Source organism: Amblyomma mixtum, chromosome 8 (genome assembly GCF_055824585.1).
Source record: "Amblyomma mixtum isolate Tamu chromosome 8, ASM5582458v1, whole genome shotgun sequence".
NCBI classification, from domain to species: Eukaryota; Metazoa; Arthropoda; class Arachnida; order Ixodida; family Ixodidae; genus Amblyomma; species Amblyomma mixtum.
The window spans coordinates 56,584,847-56,600,745 of NC_143019.1; the positions used below are offsets into that span (position 1 = coordinate 56,584,847).

Below are 15,899 nucleotides of genomic sequence, written 5' to 3' on the forward strand. Positions count from 1 at the left end.
CTGGTAGGCCTCTGTTTGTGAAGATTCATGCTGCGCGTCAAACTGCAGTGTTTGCTCGTTGCGATATTAGACGTTCCTTTCATGGCAGTTCGTTCTATAGCAATCAAACATGTATGGTTCAACCAAATTTCAAGCAAGGCAGCATTACCTAATGCAGTCGGCATTGCGAATCCGCTACATCAAGATCAACCGCCGCAACAACTTCATTCACGATACACATGCTTCAATGAAAGCGAGGTTGGGGAAGTCAGAAACTATGTAACATCGCGGAATTCACTACATGTAGGTTCGTTACATCGAGGTTTCTCTGTACTAACATTTCAGCTAGCTTGCTAATTACTGCATTGGTTTCAGAAGGTGCTGCAACTTGAGCAATCTGATTTTGAGGCGGCATCTTTGAGCGAAACAAAGGTGAGATAATTCTAGGTGTCTCCACACCGTGAGCTCTCCATTTTAGCCCACAAGTGGTTCCCACCTACCTCGTCCAGAGCGGGCGTCACAATGCGCCGGCGGAAGAGCTCTTCGACCGCCTCCACTCGGTCGAGCGTTGCGCAGATCCTGAGCACAGAGCTCAGCTCAGACTGGCTGTCCACTTTGAGGCCGTGCAGGAAGCTGTCCTCCAGGTGCCTCTGAAGCAGCTCCGTCACCGCATTCACCCTCTGCACCAAGACAATTGCAGACAACTGAAGTAGTAGTTGAGAGCCAAACCTCCCCACACTCACAAAAAAAAAAACAGGGGGGCACTTTGTTGACCTAAATTTCGCCTCAAGCATGGTGTTGCTGCTTGTGTCACTGATGTGTGGTTAAGATGTTAAGCTTCGCCTCTAAATGTGGAACACGACAGCGTCTTGCAACGCTGCCAGGGAGTCCACAGAACGCCATCACCCATTCAGCTGTACGCCTTGCTCATCCGTAAATTGGTTTTTGAGGAAAGGAAATGTATCTGTCTCACTTATCTACCTGAACCTCGCTGTAACCAGAAGGGAGGAAGATGGGAGTGAACGAAGACGCCCTATTCACTAGACACGCCTTTGTTCATTCCAAACCATCCAGCTGGCGTGGCAGAGTGGTTAGCATGCTCCTCTCGCACTCCGGAGACCCTGGTTGGATTCCCCAACTCGACCAATTTCCTACTCGGTTTTCTTTATTTATCTGGACTGACTAGAAAGGTTAATTAGGCTAATTGATTATTTAAGCAATTAACTAAACTCAGTCCCACTTACTTGGAGCATCACTATACGATCCCTTTAATTGGTTGCATGGTTACTAGCCAAAGTATAATTGGCCCCATTTGAAATTTGTGCACTGTAACGACATGACCATTTCGACCAATTGAAACAAGGTCAGCGCAGCTACGGCGCAACGGTGGCCACCCGATGTCTTGCTTTGGCTGTCGGAGTGTTACTTTCGCAACAAAATCATTCAAAATGAAAGAAGTCACACCATTTGTTGGAATAGTAGCAAAGTATTTGGTATTTCTTCATTACTATATGTTTACTGCCACCAGTGCAAGGCTTTATCATTTTCAGTTCTGCACGCAGGCAAGGCCACCGGAACATGTTCGATGTACACGGCCAGATCGTTCACAAGAACCATAATTGTACATGGCTCATTCTACGACATTGCAGACTGGTCTCACAGCAAAGTACGAGTTCAGTCTCAAAAGTACAGAGTCCTGCTTAAACACAGTGCACTCACAGCCACCGCTAATATGAACCCACTGACCACCTATGTGCTAGTGTCATTATCACTGCCACTGTCTTACTTATTTTCCTGTGAAGATGCATATTTGCCCAGTAAAGGCTGTTCAGGTTCCATGCTAACCTACCTGTTTCAGTTGAAAAGATGGTTTTCTGTCACGTGATCAACTAATCAAAGGCCAGTGCTGGGAACGTATTTAATTAAAATAAGTGATCAGTCGGTAGGAATCACTTGATGCAATGTGCTTCTAAAATTAGGGATCTAAGTTCCACGAAATTAGAAAGTGGTGGCTTTTCTTCTTCGCGCCCTTCCATACTTTTCTTCATCAACCATGTCAGAGGCACAATGGATGAAGGAAAATGAAAGAAGGTTTCATGCATTCTCCATTAAGCTCCTATAAACAAGAGGTCAGAGCCTCCAGACTACCACCACTGACTTGCATGCATATTTCTTATGAATAGAGTGACTTCAATAAGGCAATTTGCGTTTCCCTCACTCACTAAGTGGCATCTTCTGTGACAGTATAGTGACAACATTGAGAGGCAATTTTTCAGTCCTCACAGATCTCACAGAAACTATAGGCCTGGCTCTCTAAAGTCAAAATGCTTACATAGCATCAGCAGTTAATTAAACTGAACACAGCCAATCCAACACAGGCAAAACAGCATGCAAGATATTAGCACATTGCAAGCAGTTGTTCCCACAACAAATTATTAAGTCATCAGGTGTTCTCTCTTTACCTGCATCCTACAAATAAATAAACGCGAAGCACGGTTACGCAGCTTAATCTAAAACGTAGTGGCGTGTGCTGGGAAATCACTTCAAGCAACCTTTTAACACAGAAGATAAGGGAATGAAATGGCGTGTCAAAACAGGCAGGCACACTTTTCCCTATTCCTCTTCACTCTGTGACTTTCGTGCAGTGTAATTAAAATCGCGTTTAAACTTCCAGGTCGAAATATTTTGCAAGGAACGCACCTCGGCCAGTGCTCCAGCCAGCTTAACCTGCTTGCATTTGCTGAGGTAGAAGAGCACCTGGTTCACCTCGATGGCCACCTGCTCCACTTGCTCATTGGTCCACCTGTGTGCAGAAGCAACAAATCCTTCCGAGTTTACTGAGCTTGAACGAAGCTCAGGGTATCGCAAAACTCTTCACAGTAACATTCATATTAAGCTTGGCATGTGCTTTGGTGCCTCGTTTTTATGGAAACTGCCCCCACATTCATTCAGTCCATCCCTAAGATGTTAATGCTACTTTGTGAGAATTTTTTCTCGAACTCAATTTTCTCAAACATCGTTTGTCTCTCATTACATTCCTTACACTTGCAGATATCCTATATTATCCTGGTTTATCTCGACAGCAACAAGGTCTCCTATCCTGCTGGTTGTTTTGATTCTCTTATGCCTTCCCATTAACCCTTTATGTAATGCCCAACTATGCCTTTATGGTATCTCAAATAGATAAATGCACGATGACTGCACAGACATGATTAATGAGGAAAACCAGTTTTTTGTTATGTCATGCTCATTCTGCTGCTGCTCCTATAAACCTGAAAAAATAATTACGGCGCAATCTCGATGATACAGATCCCGGTGGGCGCGGAAAAATTCATATCATCCAAAACAAACCAATTCATCCTCTTTCCACTTTGCCACCTGTCAACCGAAGCTTCAGATGGGCAGACCGAGAGAGAGAGCCCTAAAAATGGAAACCCTGTCGAAGCTTTTATATAACAGCTTTAGGTTTGGTTTGGTTTATAGGGTTTAACATCCCAAAGCAACTAAGGCTATGAGAGACGCCGTAGTGGAGGGCTCCGGAAATTTCGACCACCTGGGGTTCTTTAACGTGCACTGACATCGCACAGTACACGGGCCTCTAGAATTTCTCCTCCAAAGAAATTCAACCGCCGCGGCCGGGATCGAACCTGCGTCTGTCGGGTCAGCAGCCGAGCACCATAACCACTGAGCCACCGCGGCGGCTATAACGGCTTTAGATACCTCACATCATCTCTGTCATTGCATCCTTTCATTGCCCTTTTGAGTTGCAATCCCTGATGAGACTGGCAGATTGAATAAATAAAAGAAAACTAAATGAAAACCACCAAACTATGTTTGTCATCGTCACCTGCTCTTCACAGTTGGTTGAAAATGTAAAAAAATTTCCTGTCACTGCGACTATGTTTTCTTATTCTTCCCAACCCTTATGTAGCACCCTTCTTTGGGCCTTTAAGGTAATAAAATGAAATGAAATACACGCCAGGAAGACCTAATTACGCAAGTTACAGCTGTGCTGTATTCTTAATGCTGGCTTTGGTGCTGTGTAAAAGATATTTTCTCTTTCGCTCCCTGTCCAGACTGCCCGGACTGCACAGCCCACATGGATCCCATTCTAAACGAGTTTTTCGTAGTGATATGCAACACTAACAATGGGCAACATCACCACCAGTGAACAGCAGATGCCGTTAAGCCCCATAGGAAGCCCCTCATATAGCTACTGCTATATAATGGCTGGACGTAGCCATCTGAAATGGGCAAACAGCGCTTGACATTTATGTCTCACCTATCCATGCGATCGGGAGATGGAAGCAGCCGCTCTATCTTGTCCACACTCTTGGAAACGGCTATGGCCTGCTGCAACAAGGCCTACGCGGAAAGAACCAAAGAAGGAATTAGCATTGTATTAACACAAGACAAGAACAGGGCAGATGAGGCACTAGTTAGGACACATGTACAAATGAAGCCAACAGCCTCTGAAATCAAGAGAAGCATGTGTAGGTAGTACTTTTGTGGGGCTGATGCACAGAAAAGGTTTGGTTTAGTTTATGGGGTTTAACGTCCCAAAGCGACTCGGGCTATGAGGGACGCCGTAGTGAAGGGCTCCGGAAATTTAGACCACCTGGGGTTCTTTAACGTGCGCTGACATCGCACAGTACACGGGCCTCTAGAATTTCGCCTCCATCGAAATTCAACCGCCGCGGCCGGGAAAAGGAAATTTAATCAATTGTCTGCCATGGTGGCTCAGGTGGCTTTGGTGTTTGGCTCTTGATCCCGAAGTCGCGGGTTCGATTCTTTCCACAGCGGCCGCATTCTGAAGGAGGCATAATATAAAGATGCCTACGTGCAAGTTAAAAGAACCGTAGGTGGTCTGTTATAAACCGGAGCCCTCCACTACGGCATGTGTCACTTCGGGACGTTAAACCCCATAATTAACAATTTACTATTTAATTCAGTAGTCACTTTAAACACAAGAGAAAACAACCACAAGCCAGCAGTGGCCAAACTGCGACCACACCACATAAGGTGTACTGTGCTACACCAAATAGGCCATGTCAGAGGCTGTCCCACCTTCTACTATGTAAGGTATTTATGCTATGTGTGGCTCCCAGACTGACTACCAGCCCCACATCCAACGCTTAATTTAGACAATAATCTGGTTTCAAAGGCTGTTGGTTTCTATCGTACACTTTCCACTAAAGAACAGCGACTGTCAAATTTTCAACTACCACAAGTCAAGAGCTACAGAAGCTGGCCAAAAATTCAAATGGAAGCGCTAAACGGCTTCCAATGACTGCCGAAAAGTTAAAAGTGAATTTGCATGCCCCAGAGAGCAAAAAGAGTGGGCATGGCTAGGAGCATACCAATCTGTTTACATATTGCGTGGGTTACTTTAGCTGCAGCCGGCAGAGAAATGAGAGGACAAAACCCTTTACCTTTTTTTCTTGAATAGCGCGTCTAGCGGCCAGCTCATTCTTAGCTTGGGCCAGTGACGCTTCGAAGGTGGCATTGGCATCCTGAAAATGCGATTTCTCTAATTAGGCGAAGCTCTCATGGCGTTAGTCTCTGCAGAATAGGTGCTCATTTCGCAAGCGTCAGTCACACACAAGCTGTCAGAAAACAAGTAAGCATACGTTCACTTCTTGCTTGAGCTCTTCAAGTGGCTTAGAGATGTTCTTTATGAATTTGTCCAACCCAACCTGAAAGCAGGAACACAATGCAACAATTTACCACGGTTCGCGCTTCAAATGTGAAGCGAAGGTTTCGCCGGTGCTTACCAAATTTGCTGACAGGTTAACGAAATCTGCATAATCTTTGTTGATGAGTTTAATCATGGACGATCGGAGAAACTTCAGATGAACGACGAGGTCGTCCCGCAGCTTTTCTAAACTAGCACGCTTCCTGTGCTCGCTGACGAATGTGTCCACAGAGAAGTTCTCCTGTAAAAACACGACAAAGAAAGCGATGGTGAATTTCGTGAGCGGCAAACTTCAGAAACTATCGTAAAGAGGACGAAACCGGGTGCGACAGCTTGCACCGGCCCACCCCGAAAGATCTCGGCAAGGGAGAAGAAGCATTCACTGAGCACTCACACGCATGAAAACATCTTTGTGGAAGCACAGGTTAACCGCCGGCTCGTTTAGGAGCTTGTCAGCGAGGGCGTCGTCCATGATCGCCCTCCGGAAATGGAAAAAGCTTCAGCTACCTCGAAACTCCTCGGCCCAGTGCGCAAGCTGCCATCTTGCCACCTCAAATGAAGTCGTACACGGTTTCAGTCGGTCCACAGCATAGCTTTTCCAGTGTATCACGGTCTTACGCCTTGATAACTGTTCAAATAATAAACTTTTATTTTTATAGTAATCTTTAAGTGTTAATTTAGTATGATACTATAACTACATACATTATATATTTTTAAAGCACTTTTGTTGCCTAGCAACGAATTTGTTTACACCTCGCCATGGATGCAGACGAGCTTGACGATTTGGAGTCTCCGGTGAAAAAAGTGAGTTTTCTAAAGCAGTGTACTGAAAGAGATGCAATCAATTTCACTCAAATCTTAACTGCTACTTTTTCAGACCATTACCAGTCGTGCGCGCCGACTGAACATATTCGGTAACAACTCTACCGACATACCTACCAATGCCTTCACTTCGAATGGGGTGCGTCGAAGGGTTACAGAGTTGTTTTTTTTTTTTTTTGAGCCGTACATTCCGTTGCCATGCATATTGCTTCGTTTTGCAGGGTAGTGACAGTTCCAAAGCTCCTCCTAAACCAAGAAGAAACAGCGGATGGGCTGAAGATAATTCGTCGTCCGGTTTGTTTCGGTTCGTTTTTTTTTTTCTTTGACAGGATGAATTAAATAGACCAATTTCCTTCCTATCAAACCCACATCCCTAACCTCCAATGACAAGTGGTACGCACGGGGCACTCTACCAATTACCCGTGGCACCAAACCGCACAACTCAATGGCCAATATTTCTCCCATTTCTGCCGACTCACAGCTTCAGGCGGTCGTCTACTGCACGTCCCCAGAGCACCGTCCCGATGTGAGTCATTTGTGTGTTGTCTTCGTGCATGTTTCCCACTTGGCATGCATATATATATATTCTTCCTGATCCATGGCAACTCTGTCGAGCAATGTTGCCACTAACAACGAAAAGTCGATGTTAAGTCGCACAAATTGATTGTATGGCGTGAGGGTGTATATGGATACCTGTCACGATCGAGTGTCAGGGCATATAACAATACTGCCTGCGAAAAAAAAAAAAGGCAATTGTTTTAGTATGTTGTAAATACCACCAGAATGAGAAGGCGAAGATTTGCTGACTGGCCCAAGTGTCCAGAGCTCCATAAGTGGTATGTCCCCGAGATATTGTTGCATAAACAGTGGAGGAAGATTGCGATGATAGTCACACTCCTCCTGTCACAACAGGGCTCTTGACAGGCCAATGTGATTATCCTGCACCTTTCTCGTCGGCTGTTGTCGAGATTGTCGGCACTTCTGCAACAGCAAATGATGTGGCTCTCTTCTGTAATATGCGTCGAAATGAATCTGGCCATTGCAGTTCACAACATGCATGCACCATCTACGCACCTGGTACTTAAACTTTTGTTTTGTAACTTGTGTGTAGTACGTGGTGTGGACCACATTGATGAAGATCACAAGTGACCTAGCAAAAGTAAAAAGTTTCACGCAAATGTGTTAGAAAGTACATGTGTCAGACATGGCTTCAAGTTTGTCGCCTATTCCTTAGAGAGGCCCCGAAGATGACAAGGAATGAGACTGTTCTGGAAAGGGATGACTCCGACTCAGGTCAGGCGAGAGTGAAGCATTTCTTTTGCTTATAGGCCCACTGAAAAAAAAACTGCAAAAAATTTTCAGAGATGCCAACCATACCGGATCTAGGAGATGTTGAACGTGAGGACCTTACCACTCAGGTGGCCCAAGCCCCCAGGTAAAAAATTAAAAAAATAAAGTTTGCTGCACAAAAACTTAGGCTTTCCACCAACTGAGGACATGCACGAAACTAACTAGAGGAGCCCCTGATCATGTACATACATCTATCAAACACAACAGTTTACTTGTAGCAGGAAATTGAAATTTCTTATCACACTTCTGTTTGCACCTTCTTTTTTTGAAACTGAAAATTGGTCTAAGCAGTCTGCACTAACAGACAATGACATGTAAGAACCATAATGTGCAGATAACATTTTAAACAGCAGCACAGAAAACTTTTCGTTCAAACAAGCTCCATAGTAAACATACAGTGACTGGAGCACAAGACAACATGCTTAGGCTCAAACCATCTGATCTACTTAGATTATTTGATAGGCTTGCTGAATATTTTTCAGCGAATGGTTCGAAATAAGTGGGTTCCAGTAATCACTCTAGCATTTCTCCCTTGTATGGTGACCTCTTTGTGCAGAACTTTGTAGTCATTGTTTCACCATCTAAACATGTCTTCCTTAAGTACTCTTTTGCTGTTTGCAGCATTTCTATGAACCAGGCCGACACCTTTCAGCAACTGGACAATGAACTGCTCAAGCAGGCAGCCTTCACTACACTTGTGAGTACTCTGACACACTTAACGTTAAGGAGCCACAAAGAGGCGCTACATCAATTTTATTTTTGCTCTGGATTGTGTGCCACTGCAATTACGAAATCCTTTTTCTCTGGTATGCGAATTAACTTTTCTCATTTCGTCTTCATCCACAGGACGGATGTGATCTTAGATTGCTCACAAAGTACCTGACTCCGGAAGAATACCTCAAAGAGGTAAAAGCCTCGGCACAAAACCTTTCTGCACTATTATGCATAAGCAAAACATGAAAAAAGAAATACATAGGAAAATTAAAAATAAAAATATTTCGGTCGAGCTCATTTTCACTTGTCAAGAGTGGTCATGCACTGTAAGCAAAGACTAATGGTGGATCAGTCCTCCTCCATCAACCAAAATTCCTCTACCTTTGAAACCTGGGCACCATCCTGTTCATGATTCATTCGACCACGATCATAGACAAAGCTTTTCTTTACAAGAGAACACAGGCCGTGCAAAGAAGCCACAATGACACTAAACTGGCATCACGACAATGACTGGAAGAAATAGCACCTCAGTACTGGACCTCAAGGCCGGATGTAAACTTAGCATTTACGCTTTTCCTAATAACTAATGACTCTATAGCGATCTGGCCATGATGCTGGTTTGGTGCACTATCCGTAACATGACTTCTTTCATTTGCAGCCAGACGTTGTATGGACATGGGACACCCTCTTCACCGAAGTGGCCAATGAGGTTAACAAGACCGGTGACAATGTCCATGAAGCCGATGACAAGCAAAACATACTACTGTGATTCCCATTCATTTTATTCCTAGATGCTAACAAATAAACTGTCCCACAAAATGAAACAAGGGTCATGGCCTACTTTAGAAAGTTGCCTCCACTTCCAATGCACAGCTCATAATGGTTCACATCCACTGTGTTCGTCCCATAGCAACCTGCTGGCAACAGTAAGCGCTTTGAGGAACAGAGAGGTGCACAAGGAAGTGCTCCTGGACCCCTACTCCTTCCCGTCCGGACATTACATTAGAACAGTCCGTAGACTTTTCTTCATCTTTGATCGACACAAATAACTAGTCACAGTTCTGCGACGTTACTGCTTATCCTGCTAAAACCATACAAGGGACAGACAACCCCGAAGCACACCATATTCAAACTGCAGGTCTTGCCAGATCACGTGTCTAGGGTCTTGAGCGACGGCGAGACATTCCTTTCGAGCACGGTTTTCGGCACAAAAGTCTTGTCCTTGAGCGGATCCACTCGCGTGACGTCCTTCTGCGAGTCCAACTCATGTAGCAGTCGCTCTTTACGTTCTTCATCGATGCTCTGCTTTTTGTTGGGCGTACGCCGGTCCGAGATGATGCCCTCCAAGTTGTATCCGATGACGCCGACGATCACAGCCACCGGGAAGGTGATGTAGGGAGCGTAGACGCGGAGGGCGGCGTACAAAGCTGGTAGAACCATTATAGCTTGCGAGTCGGCGGTGATGATGCAGGAGACACGGCTGCAAATCCAAGTTAGGCAAAACAGTATGATGTCTCCGTTCCTGCGCGACTACACTATCGTCATGCCGTAACCTAATGCAACTGGACGAGTAATGAAAGAAAACGTACACGTAATATGCCCACGCAGAGAGGTTTGGCCGCGTATAACGCCCGATTTAACTGTCGAACATGTGGTGCTAAAATATGACGCGATTATCTTAGGACCACTGGAACCTTTCACAAAAATAACCGTGGAGTTTACGAAGCATGCAGTAGCAGGTCGCCCTCCATGCTTGTCCGCCGCGTTTTTAAGATAATGATGATGATAGCATACTAAAATACTAAGATCAATTTTGTTAATAATTCAATAAAAAGTTTAATGTTAGTTAAAGCCTAAAAACTTACAAATGTATTTATTTAAAAATACATTTATAAAAGTGTTTTAGTTTAAACATTACTTTTGGGGGATAATGTAGGGTAATGGTCGTTTGGCAATCTAGTCAAGCCAAAATCAAAGTACCTGTCATGGCTGTTGTTGTAGTAGGCTGCTATTCGTACAGCTTTGTTTAGGCCATTACATTTGTTCATTTTAGCTCTGCAGCTGCAGTAATGGCAACCGTTCGAGTTAATTTGTTAGCTGATGTGTATATGGTCTGCCTTAGCCATGCACTTTCCACGGAGAAGGAAGAGGTTATGGGACTCTTGATAGGCGAGGTAATGTCGCGAAGTTTCGGATCGTTTATCCTACTCTGTCACGCTCACGCCCAGAAAACGGCGGTGAGAGCTTCAAATGCTGGTACTTACGCCGCTCATTTTATATTTCTCAGATCGACGAGACGAGGGTGGCACACATATCTGCGGTCATTTTGCTCCGGAGGTCTGACAAGCGGAAAGATCGCGTCGAAATTTCGCCCGAACAGCTCTCGGACGCCTCTACCCAGGCTGAGGTGTGTTGCGAATTTTTAGTATTCAGTGGCTGCCTCGTTTTGTCAATGAGCTGTAAAGTGCAAGTCTTGTATGGGTGTCTTCTATACGATGTTTGTGTTCGTTTTCTTTTAGACGCTGGCTATAAACCTCAGGAAGCCGATGAGGGTTCTAGGCTGGTACCATTCTCACCCACACATCACAGTGTGGCCTTCACACGTTGGTGAGTTTTGTTTGTTTGTTTTTTGTTCGTGCGTGAATTCTCATATTCCTACAAGTGCAACATTTTCACACACAATGTTCGGCGCAGATGTCCAGACGCAAGCCATATACCAAATGATGGACGAAGGATTCGTCGGCCTCATATTTTCTGTCTTCAGTGAAGACGCAACCTCCAAGGTAAGCCAACAAGCACCGTAAGAGACATTCTGAATAGTGTCCAGCCAAGCTTTGCCGCACACAAAGTCGTTCGAACATTTTTGAAGTGTTGGTTGTTACACTTTCCTGTTGGCGGTATAGTCACATTTCGGTAGAGGCAAAGTGCAAAAACACTTGTGCACCAAGGCTTTGCTGTACAGTGCAGGATCTGATATGGTCAGATCTAAAGTGGTGCTCCTCACTTTGCTATAGCTCGGCCAGTTAAGTCGGCAACGATGTGAAAGCCAGTATTGGTGCCTAGGAGCTACACTAAAACGTCTAGTTTGAAGTGCGCCACGCCAGCAAACTGTTTTACATTTTGGTTGTATGCTGATGCAGCTCAACCAAGTCCAAGTCACATGCTTCCAGTCGGTCAACCAGGCCACCGATGGTGAAGCACAGAGGTGAGCTTAAGCTTTCCCCCAAATGCACTTCAGTGCCCACTCAAAAAGTTGCTTGCCAGTTTTGTACCAATTAAAAAGACCAAATGCAAACTACTGCGTCCCTCATTCAGTTATGCTAAGGCTGTTCCGCACTGAAAATTGGTCATTAGCATGCTCTTGCTATTCCAGCACAGAATGTATAGGGGGATGTTACTGCTGTATGCAGCCTTATATCAGGTGAACCCCTATTGAAAATGAGAAACACCGATCATAAATGGAAAAATAAAAAGCTTGAGAATGTTTCAGTTCCCGCACGAGAGCCTTGCTCACAACGGGGCAATGAGGTAAGCAGACAGGCAATTTACAGTGCAATATCTGATGTAGGCATTAGGCGTAAGTGTGCACAGGGCTGCCCTGGTGGTGGCTCTAATTTTCATTCATAGTTTCTGTTAATCGTCATACTTGATGGCAAAGTAATGCACTTTACGCAAAGTCTGCTTCACAAGTTCTTGTGCTGGTGAAGACGTGGGCTATAAACAAGGCCATTCCAAAGCACTATCACATGCTAAATGGATACTGCACAAAATGATGTCATGGTTAACAAACGAACAGCTTACCAATATCTTGGAAGTAAGATGTCCCATTCTTGCCTGTCATCCATGTCCTTGCTTGCACGGTAAATTTTGAACATGATTTACCAGTTATCTCTAAAGTGGAGTAAAGGAGTGCACAGCTTTTTTTTTTTTTTTTCAAGCCTTGTTGCAGTGCTTTTCTGCTCTTCACACCACTCGCTGTACTACGAGGAGCAGTCCTCAAAAGCAAGCCATAGACCAGCAGATAAATTCCCCATTGATTTGCCAACTAATCTACCAGCACAGTGAAATGGGGTGCCAATAATGTGTTGTCTTACAGCCCTTTCTATTGCACATTTTTTTTACTCCATTGCAACAGTGATGCAATTTTGAAGCGCAGTTGTCAGAAAGCAGTAGTTAGCCCGTTGCTTCATGTACTGTCAGTGCCAAAAGTTTCCAGGACACGCGAGCAGCAACTGAAGCTTAGCTGGTGGCTTGGGTCCAAAAATGTGAAAATGGAGTCAGGTGTTGAAGTCTCCTTTCTCTTTCAGCTTAACCCACCTGTCTGTGTGGGGTCGCTTTTTCCAGTGAATGTCGTTTACTTCCTCCTGTCCTGAGCTGTCTTTGCTGACAGCCTCGTCTCCCAAAGATGTACCTCTACCAGTTCTCTTTGGCTGCTCATTGGTTGTCCTCATGCCCCTTTAATCTTCAGTGTCCACCTCTAAGTGCTCTAATCTGTTGCGGTCAAATGAAGTGATCTTTGACAGACGTAGCATGTGCTTACTGTAGAGTAGAACCATTGCCACAATTGGAACTGTGTTGCCCGCCCAGGTATGTGCGAATGGAGATTCCACTGTACATTGTGCCAAGCACACACATCAGCAACCCGTGCCTGGACGCCCTGGTGAGGCTACCTGAGATCCTGTGCCAAGAGGAGCAGGACATGTACAGCTTAACCAAGCAGGTGCCGGGGTTGGACCTTCTCACCAGAATGCACAACAACTCAGGTCAGAGCCACTTGTGTCAAGCTGTACAGGTGCAAGAGATGTGAAAGGGAATGCACGAGCACGTGTTGTTTGCGCACGTGGCTGTTCCAAGAATAGGGGGTGTATCCTATTGTGGCTGTGTGCCCTCTGCATTTTTAAAATATGGGATTGCAGTTTTGTACACCGAAGTGAAGGCAAGAAAACCTCTGGTCCTTATGGGTAATGGAGTGGACTCCAAGAGAAGGCAAGCCTAGCAGGGGGCGGCAGAAAGTTAGGTGGGCGGATGAGATTAAGAAGTTTGCGGGAATACAGTGGCCGCAACTGGCAAAGGACAGGGTTGATTGGAGAGACATGGAAGAGGCCTTTGTCCTGCAGTGGATGTAGTCAGGCTGATGATGATTATGACACTGAAGTGCTTGTTTGGTGCGCACTGCTGTTTCTGAAATTGGAGGCACACCCTTTTATAACAGAGAAAGGGTGTATGTGTCTCCAAAATTTAGGACTGTATCCTTTTTCGTTGTCACCGGTATGTTACAAAAAATTTGGAGGTCCCCGAAGTTAACTCTTAAAGGGGCCCAGAAACACAATCTTAGTTAACGGTTTTGCCTGTTGATTGCATACAGTGAGTTATAATGGTGCTATTAGCGTCAGTAATACCGCGTATATTCCGTTTTTTAATATTTTAATGTCCTCCCAAAAACAACTTCATGGCTCTGATGGTGTCGCCACACAGTGGCGGGTTTTTAGCAGCGGATATGACATCACCTGGCGCGAGCTTGATGATCGGACAAACAGTAAATATACTGCAAATTGTGTGAATAAATAGAGACACATTTTGTCACCTGTCTGCGTTTTATATTAGATCAACAAAAACAACTTGTTCGTCTTAGATAAAAGCCCTGCAAAGCAAGTAAAATAAAAATACACCACCAGGGGCGCTCTGGCATGGAAACGACGCTGCCAGTCTCAGCAAGAACGAGTTAGAGAGCAGGCAACCATGGAGCGCAAACTTCCGCGAAGTGCTCTGGCTGGCTGTTTTGATTGGTTGCACCAGGTGCCGTCATTGGGATAGCGAAATAGAAGTGGGAAGCCCCGCCAAAATAGAGTTGAGGGCAGTGTTTTGTTTGCTTGTATTTTCAAATTTCTTCACTGAATAACTCCCGTTCCTGTGCATCGATTCCTGTAATTCTTTTTAAGTCGGCATCTGTGTGACATAAAGAACCCACCTGAAGTATAGCCGGTATCCCCCCAAGCAGTGTTCCGCAGCCCCTTTAATTGAAATTCGCTTTATGTTTTTTGTGTCATTCATTTTCGTTACTGAGCGCAGTGTTGTTCACGTTTCAGTCTTCGTCAGGGCTCTGTGCAACATCGCGGAATCTGTGAGCGGTCCGCTGCTCCAGAGCCTGGAGAACCGGTTGCGGCAGAACCAAGACAAGATCGAGCGGATGCGTGTGGAGAAGGAACAACTCGTGCAGAAAATCACGCTAGCCGAAGCCTGCGCGGCAGCCCAAGCCCAGATTGCAAGCAAGAGCTCTGCAGATGCAACAAAGCGTTGAAGCAAGAATTCGTTGCGAGCTGAAAGGGGAGGGGGGCTGATGTTTGTGAACAAGAAAAAAAACCTTCCATATAAACTACACCGTGATATAAACATACTTAGAATTGTGTACAAGGGACTGGAGTTTACATTTGATTCGACAAGGCAAGCTCCTGATGGCTTGCTGTAACATCATCAAATTCATTGCTAGTATCTCGTCTTCCGTTTCTTTGTCCTTTGTGTCGTTTTTGTGCTGTTCTTGGTCTTCAATGAACAACCAACTGGCTGGAAACGTGTTATACAAATATAAGCACCAGGTCTAGAGTCTACATGAAATTAAGCAAACTGCACATGCTGTTTTGCAAAGTCTAGTCTTAACAGCTATTAGGCCACTTGTGAGCTCTGCAGTGGTTTAATTTAACAAACTGCACAGTAGAATCCTTGAGTTTTTGCTCAACTGGAAGTGCTCAAAGTTTTTCTCACTGTGCCAGTTAACACTGTTGTCAAAAAAATATCGCTCAGCATAGAAACCAGTGTAGCCCAGCACTGAAGCAAGACAAGGTCTTGGATTTTAAAACTGCTCTAATTAACAAAGATAATTTAAGTATGATCCACTGCACCTCACGTAGCTGTCAGTTCCCTGAAGTAAGGCTTGCGCCTTGCACTACAGTGCTCAGTTGCGCTCATTACAGAGAACCTCTGCATTTTCTCATGTGGTGATGCGGCCACAGTGCACATGGACTGTCAGTCGTCACACTTACAATGGTTAGTACAGGCAGTCATTTTCAACAGGTACACAAAACCATCTTAACGCTTCTCGACCTGCATTTATGTATGAACGGAAGTGGTCGAAATTGTCCGGAGCGCTCCACTAACGATGCCTCCGATAGCCATTGTTGCTTTGTGCATTAAACTCCATAAAACCAAAACCAGTCGAAAATTGCAATGAAGCAACTGCATGCACCTTGCAATGCTACATGGCCTCCTGCATTCACTAAAAAAAAGGTAAAGGAAGGAAGTCTTCACTGCTTTTTTGCTATGGCTGTACATTGCTTTTAGAACC

General features: G+C 44.9%; 4 protein-coding genes across 5 annotated transcripts in view; 2 read left to right on the forward strand and 2 right to left on the reverse strand.

The window, feature by feature from the left end:
• The window catches only part of Cog2 (conserved oligomeric Golgi complex subunit 2), a 17,718-nt gene extending 11,489 nt beyond the window's left edge, over window positions 1-6,229 (reverse strand). The window contains exons 1-7 of the mRNA XM_089558153.1: window positions 6,069-6,229; window positions 5,754-5,915; window positions 5,610-5,675; window positions 5,412-5,492; window positions 4,262-4,344; window positions 2,680-2,782; window positions 480-659 (exon numbers count right to left, since the gene is read on the reverse strand). Coding sequence (XP_089414279.1) covers window positions 480-659; window positions 2,680-2,782; window positions 4,262-4,344; window positions 5,412-5,492; window positions 5,610-5,675; window positions 5,754-5,915; window positions 6,069-6,146 — 753 coding nt within the window. The 5' untranslated portion in view covers window positions 6,147-6,229. The remainder of the gene's footprint in view (window positions 1-479; window positions 660-2,679; window positions 2,783-4,261; window positions 4,345-5,411; window positions 5,493-5,609; window positions 5,676-5,753; window positions 5,916-6,068) is intronic.
• Window positions 6,230-6,407: 178 nt separating this feature from the next.
• Window positions 6,408-9,367, forward strand: IFT43 (intraflagellar transport 43). Of its 2 annotated transcripts, XM_089558173.1 has the most exons (9): window positions 6,408-6,478; window positions 6,552-6,635; window positions 6,718-6,800; window positions 6,978-7,022; window positions 7,731-7,789; window positions 7,859-7,931; window positions 8,468-8,543; window positions 8,693-8,752; window positions 9,219-9,367. In XM_089558173.1, exons 1-9 carry the CDS (start codon window positions 6,434-6,436, stop codon window positions 9,327-9,329), a joined length of 636 nt encoding a protein of 211 aa, XP_089414299.1. In that variant the 5' UTR covers window positions 6,408-6,433; the 3' UTR covers window positions 9,330-9,367. The 2 variants fall into 2 exon arrangements, with proteins under 2 accessions (XP_089414299.1, XP_089414298.1); XM_089558172.1 differs by lacking the exon at window positions 6,978-7,022 and having other exon boundaries at window positions 6,418-6,478.
• LOC149332548 (small integral membrane protein 12-A) lies at window positions 9,325-10,336 on the reverse strand. The gene is made up of 2 exons (XM_089558174.1): window positions 10,150-10,336; window positions 9,325-10,040 (listed from the first exon to the last, which is right to left on the reverse strand). Exon 2 carries the CDS (start codon window positions 9,998-10,000, stop codon window positions 9,710-9,712), a length of 291 nt encoding a protein of 96 aa, XP_089414300.1. The 5' UTR covers window positions 10,001-10,040; window positions 10,150-10,336; the 3' UTR covers window positions 9,325-9,709.
• Window positions 10,337-10,543: 207 nt separating this feature from the next.
• On the forward strand, window positions 10,544-14,971 carry LOC149332549 (lys-63-specific deubiquitinase BRCC36-like). Its single transcript, XM_089558171.1, has 7 exons — window positions 10,544-10,734; window positions 10,848-10,967; window positions 11,080-11,167; window positions 11,255-11,343; window positions 11,701-11,765; window positions 13,148-13,323; window positions 14,647-14,971. Exons 1-7 carry the CDS (start codon window positions 10,630-10,632, stop codon window positions 14,856-14,858), a joined length of 855 nt encoding a protein of 284 aa, XP_089414297.1. The 5' UTR covers window positions 10,544-10,629; the 3' UTR covers window positions 14,859-14,971.
• Window positions 14,972-15,899: the final 928 nt, after the last annotated feature.